The sequence below is a fragment of the Melanotaenia boesemani genome, chromosome 6 (genome assembly GCF_017639745.1).
Source record: "Melanotaenia boesemani isolate fMelBoe1 chromosome 6, fMelBoe1.pri, whole genome shotgun sequence".
NCBI lineage: Eukaryota > Metazoa > Chordata > Actinopteri > Atheriniformes > Melanotaeniidae > Melanotaenia > Melanotaenia boesemani.
In genome coordinates this window covers 15960460-15977450 of record NC_055687.1, presented here as the reverse complement: position 1 = coordinate 15977450, position 16991 = coordinate 15960460, and the positions used below count along the sequence as shown (strand labels likewise).

At 38.5% G+C, this 16991-nt stretch overlaps 3 protein-coding genes across 4 annotated transcripts; 2 read left to right on the top strand and 1 right to left on the bottom strand.

Annotated features, from left to right (window-relative positions):
* Window positions 1-222: 222 nt before the first annotated feature.
* On the bottom strand, window positions 223-3788 carry si:ch73-54f23.4 (zinc-binding protein A33). Its single transcript, XM_041988407.1, has 6 exons — window positions 3426-3788; window positions 3163-3258; window positions 1992-2225; window positions 1504-1526; window positions 1200-1315; window positions 223-1117 (listed from the first exon to the last, which is right to left on the bottom strand). The coding sequence occupies exons 1-6, from the start codon at window positions 3504-3506 to the stop codon at window positions 564-566; spliced, it is 1104 nt and encodes a 367-aa protein (XP_041844341.1). The 5' UTR covers window positions 3507-3788; the 3' UTR covers window positions 223-563.
* A 2068-nt stretch (window positions 3789-5856) lies between these two features.
* Window positions 5857-9570, top strand: ino80e (INO80 complex subunit E). 2 transcript variants are annotated; one of them, XM_041989141.1, is made up of 8 exons: window positions 5857-5950; window positions 6237-6319; window positions 6414-6484; window positions 6578-6630; window positions 6729-6810; window positions 7895-8012; window positions 8324-8422; window positions 8832-9570. In XM_041989141.1, exons 1-8 carry the CDS (start codon window positions 5923-5925, stop codon window positions 9036-9038), a joined length of 741 nt encoding a protein of 246 aa, XP_041845075.1. In that variant the 5' UTR covers window positions 5857-5922; the 3' UTR covers window positions 9039-9570. The 2 variants fall into 2 exon arrangements, with proteins under 2 accessions (XP_041845075.1, XP_041845076.1); XM_041989142.1 differs by lacking the exon at window positions 8324-8422.
* Window positions 9571-10616: 1046 nt separating this feature from the next.
* LOC121641048 lies at window positions 10617-15965 on the top strand. Its single transcript, XM_041986911.1, has 3 exons — window positions 10617-11230; window positions 13409-14206; window positions 15083-15965. Exons 1-3 carry the CDS (start codon window positions 10916-10918, stop codon window positions 15596-15598), a joined length of 1629 nt encoding a protein of 542 aa, XP_041842845.1. The 5' UTR covers window positions 10617-10915; the 3' UTR covers window positions 15599-15965.
* Window positions 15966-16991: the final 1026 nt, after the last annotated feature.

The window sequence follows — 16991 nt, the reverse complement described above, 5'->3', positions numbered from 1 at the left end:
GCTGCCATGACCTCGCCAGGACTCATAGCAGAGAGCATACAGCAGAGATATTTATACACAGGCCAAAGGTAACATCGTAAAGCTGTTTACACTGGCTGTGGACAACCTTTCAACCTTCCAGATCCTTCCATCTCTTACAGCCTCAATATCAACCAGTCCAGTTCACACATTCACGAAAGCTCAGTTTTCAAAAGAGTTTTAATAATGACAATTACATCAGAAGTTTATTGAAAGCAGGAAATAATTTATGATAAAGCAGCAACTTGTATTGTCTTTCAAAAAAGTGATGAACTTTACAACCCCTTTTCAGCAGGCTGGGAGCACATACAGTATAAAGGGTTGCAACTAACATAAGTCTGCTGCTTATTTTCTAAAGTGATTTGTTTGTGAAATGCCAACAAAAGGTTACTAACATCTACAGTGATATATTTTAATATCCTGCTTTTTTCAGATCAGCAGTCAGAATCCCAAAATGTTTGGCATTGTGATTGAAAAATACAATTTTCATAAGAAATTTGTTCTTTATTTGTACCACTTGTGTTCAAGCTGGTCTGAACTGCTTTTTATAGTGAAGGTATAAATATCTTAAGTGGTGCAGTGTTCTTTCCTTCATCTGCGTCACATGGGTTATAAAAGGGGAACAGGGGAACCATGATAGTTCCCATGGAGAACGTGTAAATAGGTGCCATGGTAACAGCATTATAGAAAGCCACCTCCTCCTTCTCACAGTCTAAGAACACACCGATGCGGAAAAGGCGGAGGGACACAGTGACTTTAGTAGGCCTTGGGTCAGTGCAGGCAAAGATAGATCCGCCCTTCAGAGCCAGTGTCCAGAGGCCGCTGGATGTGCCTGTAGCATCCATCTCACCTCTGGAAACATCTTCTCTGGCTACACCCAGCCTCCATGCTGTCTTGTTGCCCACCTCCACTTCCCAGTAGTGTCGGCCGGTGGTAAAGCACCGGTGGCCCAGTACACAGTAATAATAGTGGAACCGACGTGGGTTGGCCTGGATGTCGGAAGTGTCTTTGTCCTCATCAAACCAAACTGCATTGCAGGACTGGGACAAGGACAGGTTAGGGTGGGCCGTTTCAGGGTCAAAGGTGACTGATGTGATATCTGCAGGCAGAAACACAATGAGCACATTAAATTATCCTGCTGATTTGCATGTGTTGATGTCATATAAGATACATGCCCATACTTGGGTAGAGGCAGCTTTTCATGTGCTTCCATATCCTGTATTGAATGGGACCCACAAACTGTCCAGAACGAACTTCTGTGTCCACCTCTGCTGGAAGAACAACGCTGACCTGAGACCTGATTGAAAAGTAAGAAGAAAGAAGGACTTAAGGATGGGTGGTAGGACGTAACATAGAGAGGACTATGGAGGTTGACTGATGCCAAATATGCATGTATAGACACTCAAGGTCAATAAATTGGAGTGGGAGGACAGACAAATTATTTAACAATATAAAGTTAAAAAGCCACACTTTGGTAAAACTTGCCTTTTTATGAGCTCTTGAATCTCCTGCAATAAGATAAACAGATTAGAATTTCATCATTACATCTTATTTGCTGACTGGTGCATGAACTACCTTTTGTCCTTTCACTTTTAAATGTGAAATAGATTTTCTCTTGCAAACTTAGGCAACTGTGTAGTTGATCAATGTCTATAATTGAACAAGTGCCACTAAAGTGTTGCATAACATTTGACAAAATTACTGCAGTTCCAAAGGCATCTTCAGATAAAACCCTGGAGTCAAAAGATTTCTAGCAGCTCTAAATTAGAAAGTGTTGCTCTCACATGTCATACATAAGGTATTTTTACCAGAGGCGCAGGGTAGATGGTTAGCGGTCCCTTGCTCACGCAATTGGTCATCTTAAAACCATATCGTCATTACCAAATCACCTCTTAGCGCATTTACATCACTCTTAACAAGCCAAACTTCATTAACCACCAGATGTGACCTCTGCATATTCATGTCTTCCTCACTTTGAGCAGCTTGGGGCTGTCCTCTTCAGTTAGTTTGCTGTTGAGCACAGTGATCGCATTCTCGAGGTCTCTTGCTTGAGCTGCTATCTTCTTTTCCCTCTCCTTCAGCAACTTCATTTGTTTCTGTTTTTCCCTCCTCAGTCGCTCCAGGTCCTTACACTCCTCCTCATCCAGGAAGCGGTGGAGGTTCTGAAACTCGGCTCTGATTTCTCGTTCCAGCTCATCAAAACTGTTCTGAAGGCGTAGCAGGTGTACATTTTAGATGTACATTTTAAATCCTTTAATCACAGTTAAGTCTGGAAATATTTGAACACTGGCACAATCATTTTGATATTAGTTTTAAATTAAAACATTGTTGAGTTAAACTCGTGGTATGCATATGAGTTTGAAGGTAGCTTTCACATTAATATTGAATGAGGGGTTTAATCAAATTTAGCTCTCTGATATGCAAAATCCTGTTTATATGCAGTTATTGAAATGACTTGTTTCAGGAACAGCATTCAGTGGACAGATTAAATGAACCTGCAACAGAATGAGTGGAGATAAAAAAAAATAATTGAGAAGAGTAGGAGTGGCTCTTGATAAAAAATGTGAAACATGTAAAAACAGTGTAATGAGGATAGGCGTCCAATGAAACTGGGTCAGTAGTATTTAGTGATGATGTAACAGAAGAAAGAAAGTGGTTAAAGATTTAATGTCTGCTCAAGATGAAGGTAAAGTGCTTCACCCCAGAGATGAACAATCTTATCAAGCAGAATTTTAAATAGCTGAAGTCAAAACTGAAGAAAGAAACAAAACCCAGAAAGAATAAAACCTATTCTTTAGGGATGTGACATTCCCAACAAAGTCTAAAAGTTTAACATCATATATTTGTTTATTTGGGCATTTGCAAGATTTGCAAGATAAAAGTGGTTTTATATAAGAAATTCCTGTAATTCATTCTTCAAATGTTGATGTGAATACCCTCAAAGTAAAGCATTTAGTCAACAACAGTAAAAATAAGAAAATTGTTCCAGTGTCCGAACATTTTTAGACATTACAGCATGAAAGTCAAAATTATTACTGCTGAAAGTAGTTTAAAAAGATTGCTATTCATTTTACTTCTGCCAAACTGAATTGTAAGAAAAACATTTTTAACAAAGAATAAGAATTAATAATGAAACAAGTTTACCTCTACTTCCACCGAGTCTATGTACGTATCTCTTTCTGCTTCTTTGCATTCATCTACCTCATGCTTGATTCTTTTAATAGCTTGGATAAGCTTTTCCTGTAACACACATGCACAGACACACGCAACAGAACATTGGAGAACAGAGGGGTCAGAAATGTTACTGATTTAAAGTCTGCTAACTGAATTTAATTATACAAAACAAATGCATCTCCTGTCAGTTGTTCTACATAAAGCAGATGAAAACAATAAAACAAGAAGCTTACCTTGTGATCACAGAGAAGTCTTTTGTTACAGTTGTTATTGGTGTCTTTGGTGTGGTTCTGGTACATTCCAGATTTCTGCATATACAGCAAAACATAAACAAAACTATCTCTGAGAAACCCAAATATAAGTTATGAAGGGGAGAAAGTAGGAGAGACAAAGTGAAGGACATTAAAACACATCAATGACAGGAAACAGTGAGACGGAGAAAAACACACATGCCATCAGACAAGGACATACATCCAAACAAACAGAAAATTAATAAGCAGACAAGCACTGGTGATCAGAAACAACAGCCTGACTTGAGAATATATGGATCCATTAAAAGTGGGGAAAGGAGGGGTGGGAAAGACACAGATGACTGGAACTGCTAGAAGGGCTTGCTGGCTGGCTGAGTGGTTGGCAGCAGCGATTTATGGCAGCAGACGCAGATGAATCTATTTCTGTCAGCCAGTGTCTTTGGAAACAACAAGAGAGTCAGCCAGTCAGTCAGATATTGTTTCATATCAGCAGTTGGTTTTGCCTGGAAAGGAAACAATCCATGCTTATTTTTACTAGGTGGCTGTCTAATGTGTGGGAGATGAAAGCAGCCTTTTTTTTTTTTTTTTTTTACAGTACTTACTTTAGAAGCTGCATGAAATGACATTTCACTTGCTGTGTTTCATACTGTTTGAGAAGAGGGCACTGTAATCTGTATGACAAGGTGCCTTCATTTTTCAGTCTGACGGTGGCCTGTCCACTCACCTTAAATTTGTATATCTTTTCCCCACCCCCCATCAACACCACACACAGTGGATCTGGCAATGGGCTATGGGTATGTGCACTGAAGCAGCGTCTCTGCAAATGTTCTTCATCTATAATTCATGGTACTGGGCCTTGGGAAGAGACTGTGCTGAGCTAAGGTTAAGCAGCAAACCCAGTGCAGTACTGTATGCGGTAGGTGGAGAGGACACCCACAAGGTGATTCAGTAAAATGTCAAATCAGGTTGCACGAAGTCAAGAAAATATTTCTTGACTTAGAATTTTTAAAAAGCTGCCATTTTTTTGCTTCAATTTCAATTTCATGGAGTTTCAGTTTATTCCATGTTTGTCAACTACTTAATGAACTTATTTATATGCACACCTCCTGTTATTTGTTTTATTACAATAAAGCACTTGCTGCTACTGCATTTGAGTTATTCTATGATCATATTGGCTGAAATCTACATTAAAAAAAACAGAGCAAAGATTTTGATTTTGAAGAGTGATTGTTACATAGCTGCTGCTCTTCTCTGCCGCTCAATCCCGCAGGTAATTAGCCAACAGACCGACCCTGAGACTGTGCAAAGAAGAATGTTGCACAAGCTGCTTAATACAATGAACAACAGGTCACATCCTCAATATCACACAGATATTAAAGAAATGAGTGTCTACAGCTCTGATGCGTCAAGGATAGGAGGTCATTCCTGCCGGCAGGAACAATGTTATATAATAACTCTATAATATCTATTTTGTCATAATCTTATTTATTTGTTCATTTATTTATTTTGCATCTTTTATTTAATTAATCAAGCATTCATTGGATGGCAAAAATGTCATTTTCTTGCAGCAATAATTAATGATTATATTTTATTGTGCTCACTTTTATTTAATGACTCCTCTGTGGTTTGATCAGCAACAGCATTATGGAGACATATCAGAAAGATTTTATCTTGTGGTCTTTTAATGGCCACACATTTGAAGGAGTAGTGAGACTGTTTGTTGACTTAGACTCAGCCCTGCTCAAATTCGGTTCAAATAACAACTGAAATAAAAAGTTCATTACAAAATCATCATTGCTCTTTAAATAAATCACTTAATATAGACAAACAATTATAGAAAAAAAGTCAAGTTAGAGTCCAGGAGCCAGTAATTTAATTGTACAAGCGAGGTCCTGGTGTTGCAGAAAGGAATGGGTTTGACCTCTCAACTGCACTTAACAGAGGCTCTGAACTGAATAAGTACTTCAGGATGTCTGATTTGTTACCATGGTAATAGCCAATAATAATAACTGCAGCAGAAAACGTGGAATAAACATGGAGAGGGAAAATGCAATTTCTCAATACAACAGAGAATAAAGTCAAAGATGCACTATCTGGGCACTCAAAGAGGACACTGTCATGATGAGAATACTATGGATTTGTGTGATATGGATTTACAGACCAACAGAGGAAAGCATATGAGTGGAGATAAATTTGAAACCTGCAGGAAAATAATAAAATGCTACTCATGGTGTTCAGCCTTCATCGTCTGCACTGGGTCCTTGCCACACAGAGAAAGTAGTCAGAATACATTCAAACAAAAGTAAAATAGATGTGCCTCGAAGTGCAACTTCCTAGCCTGCAAGAGGCAGTAAAGTGCTGTAAGATACTAGCCTGCCAGAATTACACAAGTAGAAGAAGTGCCGGGGGGAGGGGGGCAGTAGCAGCGTAGTAGTAGAAGAAGACGCATGAAAATAACGTCACGACAGTAAACAAGAGCATGTCGCACAGACAGTCCAAGTCAAGAGGTAACCAAGATTTTATCGGTGTTATTATTAAAATTGATTAGTCATGGTGCATATTTTAAAAGTCTTTTCTAGCGTGTTTGCCATGGACTGTTAGACCCGCATCACTTTATTTTCCGCAGGCTAGTTTTGAAATCTGGCATTGCCAACTAGCATAGCTAGCTAAGCGCCTTTTCCAACTGATAACAAAAACCACATCATTTCACAAACATGACATTGCTAATACTTGCAGTACATCAGACAGCTAGCAGAGGGAAGACTTAACGGGCTTTTCCTTTCTGTATTTCAGAAATGAATGGACAAGCGGACGTCGAAGTGGATTACAAGCGGAAATACAAAAATCTCAAGCGAAAATTAAAGTTTCTCGTTTATGTAAGAGTTTCCACAATGAAAATGTTTGTTTTGGTATTTTACTAATACATTTACATTTTTCAGACGAGTTTTTTTCTTTTGGTTTATTTTCCAGGAGCAGGAATGTTTTCAGGAGGAGTTGAGGAGAGCACAGAGGAAACTGCTGAAGGTTTCAAGGGACAAAAGGTGAGCTTACATTACATTACTACTAAAAAAAAGTCAGGATCTTTAAGTTTTAAAGTGCAAAAGTAATTCAGCTTGAGATTTTTTTTCTTCCAGCTTTCTCTTGGACCGGTTGCTACAGTATGAGAGGGTAGATGAGGACTCCTCAGGTAGATATGAAATATCATGCAGTATGTTGACATGTGAACTTTTGTTGTTTCCACTCAGCTGCTAGATCAAGATTGTGTGTGTGTCTCCTCTTCTCCAGACTCAGATGCAACTGTTTCTTCAGAAAACAGTGAAGTGGAGGGGCTCAGGGAGAGGGAAAAAGAACGAGATGGGGCCAAGAAGTAAGTAAGCTATTTAAATAGTTAAAATGGAAAATGAATTAAAACTTCAAGGTCATCTGCAGCTTCTCTGAAGATGTTGAAAAAATGTAAGCTAAATGTAAGGTTTAGCTCTCATTAACTTTACTTTACCGACTTATTTTACAACCCAATGTTATCTGTAAGCTCTTGTATTTATAAATGAGGACATTGTCTTTTAGAGCTCATCCAGATTCATGCCATTATATTATGTAAAAGAAAATCAGTTTTCTTTCTTTATCTTTCATTCAATTATAAAAAATATTTTAGTGAACTGTGCTTAATCTAAAAACTATTGCCAAGATTGGAAAATAAAAAGAATATTTACGAATTAGCCACAGCATTAAAACCATCTACCTGATTTTGTAAATATATCCCTCTTTTACTGTAATGACAGCTCTGGCCTGTAAGGTCATTAACACAAACCTTTTAGTGTGTAGCTGAGTCACTTGAATGTTGACAGTGGACTATTTGAAGGGGACTTGGATGGATGTTATCTTGGATGTTTCTATTGGGCACATTGCATGTTGATGGGATCAGCTTTAGGGTGCTGAAAGGTTTGGTCAGTTCTTTGGGCTCTTTGTAGTGCTCCTAAAACTGCTACTGGGGTTTGGTCTGAAACCACGGCTATTGCATGTCAAAGTATTAGCTGCCTCTATGTCTAGACCCAAAGTTTCTAAGCAGAGCTTTAACTTCTCCACTCAGCAGATCCAATTCTGTGGGTGATTTCTCAGGGTTTAGTTTTTCATTAGACTAATGTTTCTTATATATCTACTCTGTAGTTCAGTTTTGGGGAGAACAAGATAATGAAGAAAAAAATCCAAAGGGGAAAAATAGAAATTCATTCAGAAGTTTGAGTGATTAGATGAAGCATCTCTCTGTGACAGTCTGTACCAACAAATCAGATCAATAAAGTGCCACGAACAGCTGCTCAGTGAACGGATGCTAGTTTGGAGTTTCCCTTGTGATTTTGATTTTGTGCATCCTATAAGAATTCAGTTGCCCTTCAAAATAAGTTTACATTGAGCATGTTGAGAAATTCTCCAAATTTCTCCGGAACTCTTTTTAGGAGAAAAAGTAGTCCCGGGGTGTGCCTTTCTTCATCTTCATCACCTCATCTCTCGCTGTTAACCCGTCCTGGAGTAAATCCTCTGCAGGCATCTGGTGCTGGACCCTACCTCAACACTGTGAGTTTCCATCGCTCCCTCTTGTATCTTAGCAACTGTAACATTGCTGCCATTGTCATCTTTTCATTGCCAAACATAATCCTTGTTTTATTTAACATTGTTTTAATGATTTATCATTTTATTCATGTCTTTTATTTATTTCTTTTTTAGATTTGTTATATAATGGCATCACTGTCTTTGTATTGTCCATTCCTCTGTACATGTTTGTTTTTGTTTTTGTGTGTCTTGTCTGTCTTTTAAACTGCTTGTGACTATATGCATGTGTGCTCGTGGGGTCATTTTGGAATTTGGCGCCTGCGTGTGATGGGCAGATGCCCTTCCCACCAGAGTATTTGGCACCGCGTGCTGAGCGGATGAAGAAAGAGAGAAAAACAAAGGCGCCTAAAAACAAGAAAGAGACCATGGGGAAGGTGAGAGGGGGACATGACATGCTCAGATACTGTATGGTAATGATGGTGAAAGAGATACTATGTTTATTCCTCAAAGCCTGAACATAGAAAAAAATCCATTTGATTAATAGGTGGGAGAACAAGCATAAGTATGAAAAATTAAAACCTAAAAATCTTTACAGTATGATTATTTTTTTCTGAAACATCATCTAAAATGATGTTTCAGGACTCTTCTGTTGTCATAGATTCAGGCCCTTACTTTATTTGAAGCTTGGCTTTTCACTGAGTCCATAAATGTAGTTCACGTTTTGTCATCCTTCACTTTACACATGTGATGTAGCCATTCATCTGCACTCCTTACTCTTTTATAATGTCTCCCGCCCTAACCATGTTATTTCTGACATGTTTTGCTTTAAACCAATCTCCTCAGGTTGTTGCTCCAATGACGGCTAACTACCCATCAGCCCCTGCGACAACCCCAGCAGCCAGCGGCCCCTTCAGCTGGGTTCCCAGACAGATGCTGTGTGGAGATGCAGCTGAAGAGGAGGGTGAGAGCGATGTAGACAGCGACAGGGGAGATGAGGACAGAGGGGAGGGAGACGAGGCGGAACTCGTTATTGACATCCCTAATGAGTGAACCTGAGTGTTTAGATGTATTTAATGGTAGGGAATGGAAAGGTTTATGTATTTGTGTGTGTGAACGGTGAAAGATCGTACTTGAATCAATGTATTTCTTCACCAAGAGGTGTATTCCATTATCTTAAAAGGAGAGGTAAGCTCCCTCTTGTGGATTTAAGTTACTCTGCAGTCTGTCTACTCCACTAATCTTAGGAAAATATTGTTGCTCTAATATTATGCTGAGAAATAAAGCTGTGACAAGGGTAAAAGTTACAACTTTTAAGAAAAATCCAGGGTTTGTTAGATACATTGAACTAGAATTTTCAGTTTTTCTGTTGCAAGAGCAGATTTTATCAATCTACAACCAAGTTTTTCTTTCAGAGATATCTCTTTTGTACTTTCTGACACCTCTTACTTGATAATCTAGACGTCCTAGCAGTTTTTAATTCAGATTTTTTTGTTTTACTACCCACAAACAGTTCTGATATCTTTAATTTGTAATTAAAAAAAAATTGATGTACCAGATTTAATAAATGACTTCTTTTGTTTTATGAATATGTATTTTTTTTATACCCATAAGTAATAATAAATAATTTATCTCACTTTAATTTAGATTAAAATGTTGTCTCGTCTTTTTGTTCACATCTGCCACAAAAGCCTTTTAGTAAATAAATGAATAAATAAAAACAAGAAAAAAAATTGTGTTTGACTGAAGTAACTTCGCAGCATTGTAAATGTGGAGTGAGCTAAAAAGCTTTAAAGCTGTTGCACATATTTTGTAGTATAGTTTGATGCCCCACCCAAAGCATCACACCCAAAAAACTCATTCCATTGCAAAGTATCACCACAAAAACCTCATGCAAACTTTGAGTGCATGTTGGTTATTGCAAAGGATTTTCTTTGCTTGCTTGACCTTTCTGCAGAGGAATCTGACACTACTCGTCAGGAGCCCAGGTCTTTGGCTCGTGTTGGGGGTGAGCAACATGAAGGCTGTCTGGCAGAGCGTTACCTCTTCTTGATGTCAAGGAAGTGCTGTTTACTCTTAAACATTCTAATTACTAGAAATGAGATTGCATCCACATTGCTGGTTTTGTAAAGCTCAGTCAGTGCCAACCTCATGTCTCAACAGGAATATTTTTTACATTAGAGGCTGCAGTCTATGAGCCACGAAAGTGTGTGTGTGTTATGTCTGAGAAGTTAGATTTCAGGAATCACTGACCTTTAGAGAACACAATGACCCCGTGAATCTAGGTCTGTCAGGATTAAGGTTTAATGAAGATTTCATGAACAGATCTCATACACTCCCATGTTTTTGGAGTTTTACGTGAGAAGTTCTGCTTGTTTTGAAAGCACTTCAAAGGAACTGACTTGAGTCAGCGCTCAAATGAATGTGTAATACAAAGAATAACAAACTTCACGGGTTTGTCAATCAAGTAAACTTGTTCAAATACAAATGCTGGGAATGCAGACTTACAGGTAGGTAATAGGTGTGGGCATAACAGCAATGAGAGTTAAAGGTGTAACCAAAGAGTATGAGAGGGAGGGGTGAAGTGGAGGTGCAGCCAGAGGACGAGTCAGAGGGTGGAACTGAGAGAGGGGGGCGAGACTGTCAGGGAAAGGCAAATGAAGGAGTAAGCAAGATTGTGCCTGCAAACATAGATTCATCCTGTCAGAGTAGAGCTGACAATAAAAGAAGGAAGGCATGGTTGCAGAAAAACTGGAAGAGGAAGCAAGGAGAGAGTGAGGAAAAGCAAACCATCAGCAGCCAATCTTGGCCACCTTATCTTTTCCATCTATACACGGAAACCACTGGATAATTTATAAGCCTCTCCCTCTCACTCTGTCTGAGTGTGTATTTGTGAGAGAGAGGGGGGATTTGCTGAGCTCACCACCACCATGCTGTATCCTGCTGCTGTTAGTGCAGCTGCTGCGGCTGTGTGGCTGCTGGCAGTGCTGGGCCTGGGCCTGTCTCTTCCAGCTGAGCACAGCTCAGAGTCAGACTTCACCCTCTGCAGCGACTGCTTCTACAGACAGACGCCTCCTCAGGGAGCCTCTGCAGGGCCGCTGCTGCACCCACTCTGCCACAGACTGCCCGGGGGACAGGCGTTTGCCACTCTGTCCAGACCGACCTGTGACACAGCTGTCTACTCTGCCTTCCATCTCAGCCATGGAGGGACACAGAGGGAAGAAGAGGAAGGGGAAGACCTTCTGGTAAGGACACATTTATCACACTATTTAAAGTGGAGCTAATTTTAAAAAAGAAATCCTTTTATTAAAAGTAAACAAATTTGCTTAAGTACTTGTTCTTGAATGGTTTGATTAAACATGACATTACTTCTTTTCCAGTACATTTCAGAGGAAAATAATCTTTTAAACCAACTGTATTTTTGACATCTGTAGTTAACATGGAGCTATCATAATTAGCAATAAAAAAAACATTATAAATCCCATTAAATCCCATGGGATTTAGTAATAAAGTTTCCCAAAACGTATGACCAGTAGTGTACAGTATTGTTAAATGTACTGTATGGGTGGTGAGGCCTTGCAAAAAGATTGGTGTCCAATTGGGACGTACCATGATCTAGCATCATGGTAGCATTGCAGCATTTTAAAAGTTTTCATATAGTTACAAATAAATAACTGTTCAAGTCTCAACAATATATATAGATATATAAATATATAATTTATTGGTGCGGCTTTTCTTCAGAATACATACTGTTATATAAATTCTTCATATTTTCATCAATGTTCAATTTTAGTTTAAGTACTACGTTATTTATACTTCAGTAATAAAGCAAGTGCTGTGATTAAGTACTGTTTCCACGGTTACATAACACCATCTCTACATTGGCTTCCTGTTTCTTACAGGATCCAATTCAATATCCTTTTTTTTGTTTTTAAAGCACTAAACGGTCGAGCTCCTTCTTACCTGTCTGAGCTACTATTATTAAGGCTTCAGGAAGATCCATGAGATCCAGCTCCCAGCTGATGTTATCCATTCCAAGGACCAAGTTTAAGTCTCGAGGTGACACAGCCTTTTCTGTGGCAGACCCCAGACTCTGGAACAACCTCCCTTTAAATGATCTGCACAATCAGTGGAACATTTTAAATCTCTCTTAAAGACACATTTTTATCGACTGGCTTTTATGACAAGTTGAACTAAACATTTGTTCTTTTTTAACCATCCTAGTTGTTGTTGTCTTAGTTTTTTTTAATTGTTTTAATTGCTTTACTTTATTGCTCTATTATTTCTTTATTTTATTTTAGATGTGTTGTAGTTCGTAAAGCACTTTGGTCAGCATCAACCTGTTGGAAATGTACTATATAAATAAACCTGACCTGACTTAAAATGAGCAGGTAACTCTGTGAATACACAAAAAGTATAAGCATATAAAAACTCATCTAAGTGACCAACAAACCACCCAATAACTGGACTACAGAGTACATGATTTTCAGCTGCATCTGATTGTAATATTGTGCATGCTGCACCATGTAGTTGTATTGAAAAGAGGGGTATTGAAGTCAGAGTACATTTGTGCTACATGACTGCTGGGTGGCAGAGGGTTGTAAGATTTTTTGCCAGTCTCAACTCCCAACTGGTCTGGCTGGACTTTATCAAGCAGCCTTGTTAAGAATATGTAGGCAAGTTTTATTAGCTCCTGGTGCTCAAATAAAATGGATCAGTTTCTCATCCTGCCATCTCTATCTATGATATTGCAACCTGCAAAAATGAAAGTTAAATGGATGTTTTCATCTAAGCTCAAACAAGCTCTGCATAATTTCCTGAATCCAAGCAGACCATACTTTCTTTGTCATGGTCTCTGCAGTATTTGATGTATGCTTGTTTGTAGTTTTCCTTCTATGAGTTTCTCCCTCCTGCATCCTCTCACCAGATCATTGGCTGTAGCTCTACCCGTCACATCACTCATCAACTCCTCCCCCACAACTTCTCTAAAATGTCTAGCATGCTGGATATTTGATCTGCAACCTCAGAAATTTGTCTCCAGCATTAAAATCGGGCTTAAAAGATTGTTGTGTGAAACTGACTCAGGTTCCATGCCTCAAATTCCCAGTCTGCTTTGACTAATGAGCTAAAAAGTACAGAGTGCAAGTCACCTACTTATTCTTTGTTATAAGATGCCAGATGAGATAATAGGCAGCTGTTTTGCAAATCTTTTAAATGGTGATCAAGACAAGTTAAAATAAAAAGCCTGGACTGCTGATTGAATATTTCAGGTATCTCAGGAGCATTATCTTCTGTAGTGGAGAATAACTCCATAACCTGTAAAAAAATATTGACATATAAGTGAAAATCTGAACTGAACCAACAAATGCATGTTAGTTTCTTTTGCTCATAATTCAACAATTTATTTGACTCTTTCCTACCAGACAGAGAAAGAAGAGGACCACATCAAAGTAGGAGTCCCAGCTCTTCTCAAAGGAGACAGGGATTCATCTCATCTAGTCTCACCCACAGAGTCCCCTCTTCAACAATGGGACTCAACAGTCACAGGACTGGTAACATCAAGCATCAGCCCCAAGTGCAGCACATTAGGGGGTGATATTTACATCCTGTTGGGGGCAGGAAGACTTGGGGCAACTGAGGATGGAAATGAGTGTCACACGACACCACTGTGGTCTGCACTGTGCTGCGCTTATCCAGAGGGGAAAGGAGGCTTCAGTGTGGGGTTAATCAAAGAGACAGGAGAGGAGGAGAGACAAGTGAGCATAAAGGAGGTGGAGGAGATGCTAGGAGTTACACAGCTGTTCTTTGAAGGCTGTGGAGGAGGAGAAGGGGAGACGATTGCAATCAGAGAGAGCCTTCACAGTAAGGGGCTTTCTAGAAATACAGAAAAAATAGAGGAACATGCTACAAATGTGGATTCCGGAAATGCTGAGTTGGAGACAAATAAAGACGTAACAGAAAGAAGCGAATCCTGCGAACAGTCGGCTGATGTTGATGTTTGCTCAGATAAAGCTGACGTTTCCAGGCTTCCACAAGGAACCACAACAGATGCTTCCCTGAGCAGCAGTGATTTATCCCATGATGACCAAGAAACTGGTAAAGAAGAGGACACAGACTCAGATTCCACCAGCGCTCTGAACTTCATCCTGTCCACCACCTTGTCCATCCTCAAAGTTCCTCTGCGACCTGTCTTCTCCACCATCACACAGTTACCCGAACAGGTGATACCACTGACTAAAACATTTAATCCTGAAACATTTAAACCCCACAAAGGGGTTTTAAAGAAGTTTGGAATCACACTTTTAGAAAATTGACTGCTGCAAAAGATCAGATGCTTTGATTTTTATCGGCAAAGCTCTAGTTTATCCAGCCATCCCTTCTTGGAGGAAGGAAGGAAGGAAGGAAGGAAGGAAGGAAGGAAGGAAGGAAATTGTATCTTTATAGCACCTTTTACAGATAAAAACCACAAAGTACTTTACAATAAAATAAAACAAAAATACATACAAAATACATAAAAGACAATAAAAACTCATGAACACATGAATACACAGTCATAAAAATCCTTGTCTAACTAAAAGCCTGTTTGATTGGAGGATGTAGGTTTCAGTGTTAAGGGGTCCACACTTTATTCTGCCATGTCTGCTCATGATGCATGAAAATGAACTTCTTTTGTATTACTGGTAGAGTGTCCCTCTAATTTGACAAGGCACAGGTAGTTCTTTCTCAGAAATTTATTGTGTCATAATAACAATTGAATGCTGAGGTTAATGACTAATTATAGAACGAATAACAGCATCCTCAAGTTTTATGTTTTAGGAAGTTTTCAAAATAAGCACAAGAAAAAAGTAAAATGCCAAAACAAGAGCCAGTTCTCTTGTGCCATCATTCATTGCATCAGCTTTCTATGGTTAAAAAATGGGCAGAAAAAGAAAAGAAATACCCTTTCAGTACATGTCCTCATACTTGTCTGCTCCTTCCTACAGACGTGGATGAGGTGTGGTCATATGCTCCTTTAGCTCCAGGTTTATGGCCATATTTTTCTCTGTTTTAACTTTTTGAAATGAACAATAAAACTGACACCACTTGTCTTGATTCAGGTGACCTACGTTCTTCAGGAGGAACTTGGAGTTCTTGCTGCCCTGCCTGGAAATACCTTCGATCTGGTTCACCTTTTCACCTCTGACATCTTGTCTTACATGGGATCAGCAGCAGAAATGTTGCTAGGAATCAGCGAGACATGCTTCTCTAGTGTTTACTACTGCTCCTCCTCAATGCTGGGGGCCTTGCTGAACAGCTGCCATACTGGCTGCACAGGCGTGGGTACACTGGCTGGAGACACAGTAGGAATATTTGGGGACGCACTGGAAAACACCTGGTCAGTGACCAAGTTCTTTGGGGGGCGGCTGTATGAGCAATGTGAGGGCTATGTGGGAACAGTGATATCAGAGATGGGCGGACAAGCAGAAGCTGTGGGTCAGGGTTTTGGGGGGTTAGTGTGGAGAAGTGGGAATGGAGTGGGCAATGTTTTCAGGCTTGGAGGGGGGTTAATTATGATGATGGTGGATGTAGTCACTGGCGATGTAAGAGAAGCTTTTGGACTGGAGTCAGAATGAAGGATGAAAAGAGCCATGGAGTAACTCTCTTTGTTTTATGTTCCATAAATTTCTTTGGCACATGAAAAAAATAACAGATATTTGAAGCTGATGTCATTTGATATGCCTAAATTGTTAAAGAAGGATTTACAGATTTTTTTTTTCAACCAGATGTAGTTACTTTCAAATGTCATACACTGTAGTTCTTACCTGCCACTGTGGAAAGCTGTCTTCTCAAATAATCTGCTGTAGCTGAAATTTGTGATTGAAATGATAAATTAAAACCAAACACTGTGCACAAAATGCTTTTGGATGGAATTGCTCAAGACAACTTGTGTGATAACTGCTGCGTCTTTACATTTAAATAAAAATGCTGCTTTTTACCATGTATATACTTTGCTTATCTTTTTGTAGGATTTATTCTTGTCAGTTATATGTACAGTAATGGTGGAAGGTAACATGAATTCTCAGCTTTAGTTGCATTTGTATTTAAGTTTAGAGATTCCACTTTGTTGCTTCATAGGCTATGATGTAATCCACAACTTTCTTATTGTTACCATTAACTTCGTGATAAACATGTCACACCAACAGTGTATAAAATGTGAATTTTCTGATGAAACTCTTTACAAAACAGAACAATACTACACAAAAACATGTAACAGTCATAGGTTGTTTATCAGGGATTTTTTTTTTTGGCTTGAACATATTTTGCTGAAAACACTTGGGTAACAATTTAATTTCAGAAAAATGATATATAGATCTATTAATTTATTTGACTTTCTCAGGTGAGACATTCTTAGTCTGGATTGAAAAAAATGTCAATTGACATATTTAATTGTGTTACATCTTATCAATAATAATAATAATAATAAGAATTATTTTACCATAATGAATTTTGATTATTTAACAAATTTTAAGGTTTTAGAAAAAAAAAATTAATACATTTTTCAAAAACCAATTGAAAAACAATTTGTATCCCAGGATAGTCAAATCCTTCTTGACACTGAAAGACCACAGCAAGAATTTACACTTGATGAGAATCACATTCTTAAAATTTCCACTCCTTCTGAAATATAATGAAACACATTTCAAATGCATTAATGGAATTTACACCTCTAACGAGTTCATACACAAAATAGTGGAGATAGAAGTTGATAACTGCTATCTTTGTGATACTGACATTGAAACCACAGAACACTTGTTTTTCAGTTGCTAAAATGTTAATTCTATCTGGCAGTCATAGACTGATTATCTGAAATCTAAATGAATAAAAATAGATACATTATCATGCAAATATGTACAGGTATAATTACAAAAGATAAAAAATAATAATTTTATTGAACAACTTACTTATAATTAGAAAATATTTTTGTAATAATGCCATTAGTGGATGCCTTATGAAATGGCCATATAA

Coding starts and splice junctions, on each gene's coding strand:
- ino80e (XM_041989141.1), top strand. CDS start 5,923: ATGTCGCACAGACAGTCCAAGTCAAGAG. Junction 5,951..6,236: donor CAGACAGTCCAAGTCAAGAG/GTAACCAAGATT, acceptor TCTGTATTTCAG/AAATGAATGGACAAGCGGAC. Junction 6,631..6,728: donor GGTAGATGAGGACTCCTCAG/GTAGATATGAAA, acceptor CCTCTTCTCCAG/ACTCAGATGCAACTGTTTCT.
- LOC121641048 (XM_041986911.1), top strand. CDS start 10,916: ATGCTGTATCCTGCTGCTGTTAGTGCAGCTGCTGCGGCTGTGTGGCTG. Junction 11,231..13,408: donor AGGAAGGGGAAGACCTTCTG/GTAAGGACACAT, acceptor CTTTCCTACCAG/ACAGAGAAAGAAGAGGACCA. Junction 14,207..15,082: donor TCACACAGTTACCCGAACAG/GTGATACCACTG, acceptor GTCTTGATTCAG/GTGACCTACGTTCTTCAGGA.
- si:ch73-54f23.4 (XM_041988407.1), bottom strand. CDS start 3,506: ATGCAGAAATCTGGAATGTACCAGAACCACACCAAAGACACCAATAAC. Junction 2,226..3,162: donor TAGACTCGGTGGAAGTAGAG/GTAAACTTGTTT, acceptor CTACGCCTTCAG/AACAGTTTTGATGAGCTGGA. Junction 1,316..1,503: donor ATTCAAGAGCTCATAAAAAG/GCAAGTTTTACC, acceptor CTTTTCAATCAG/GTCTCAGGTCAGCGTTGTTC.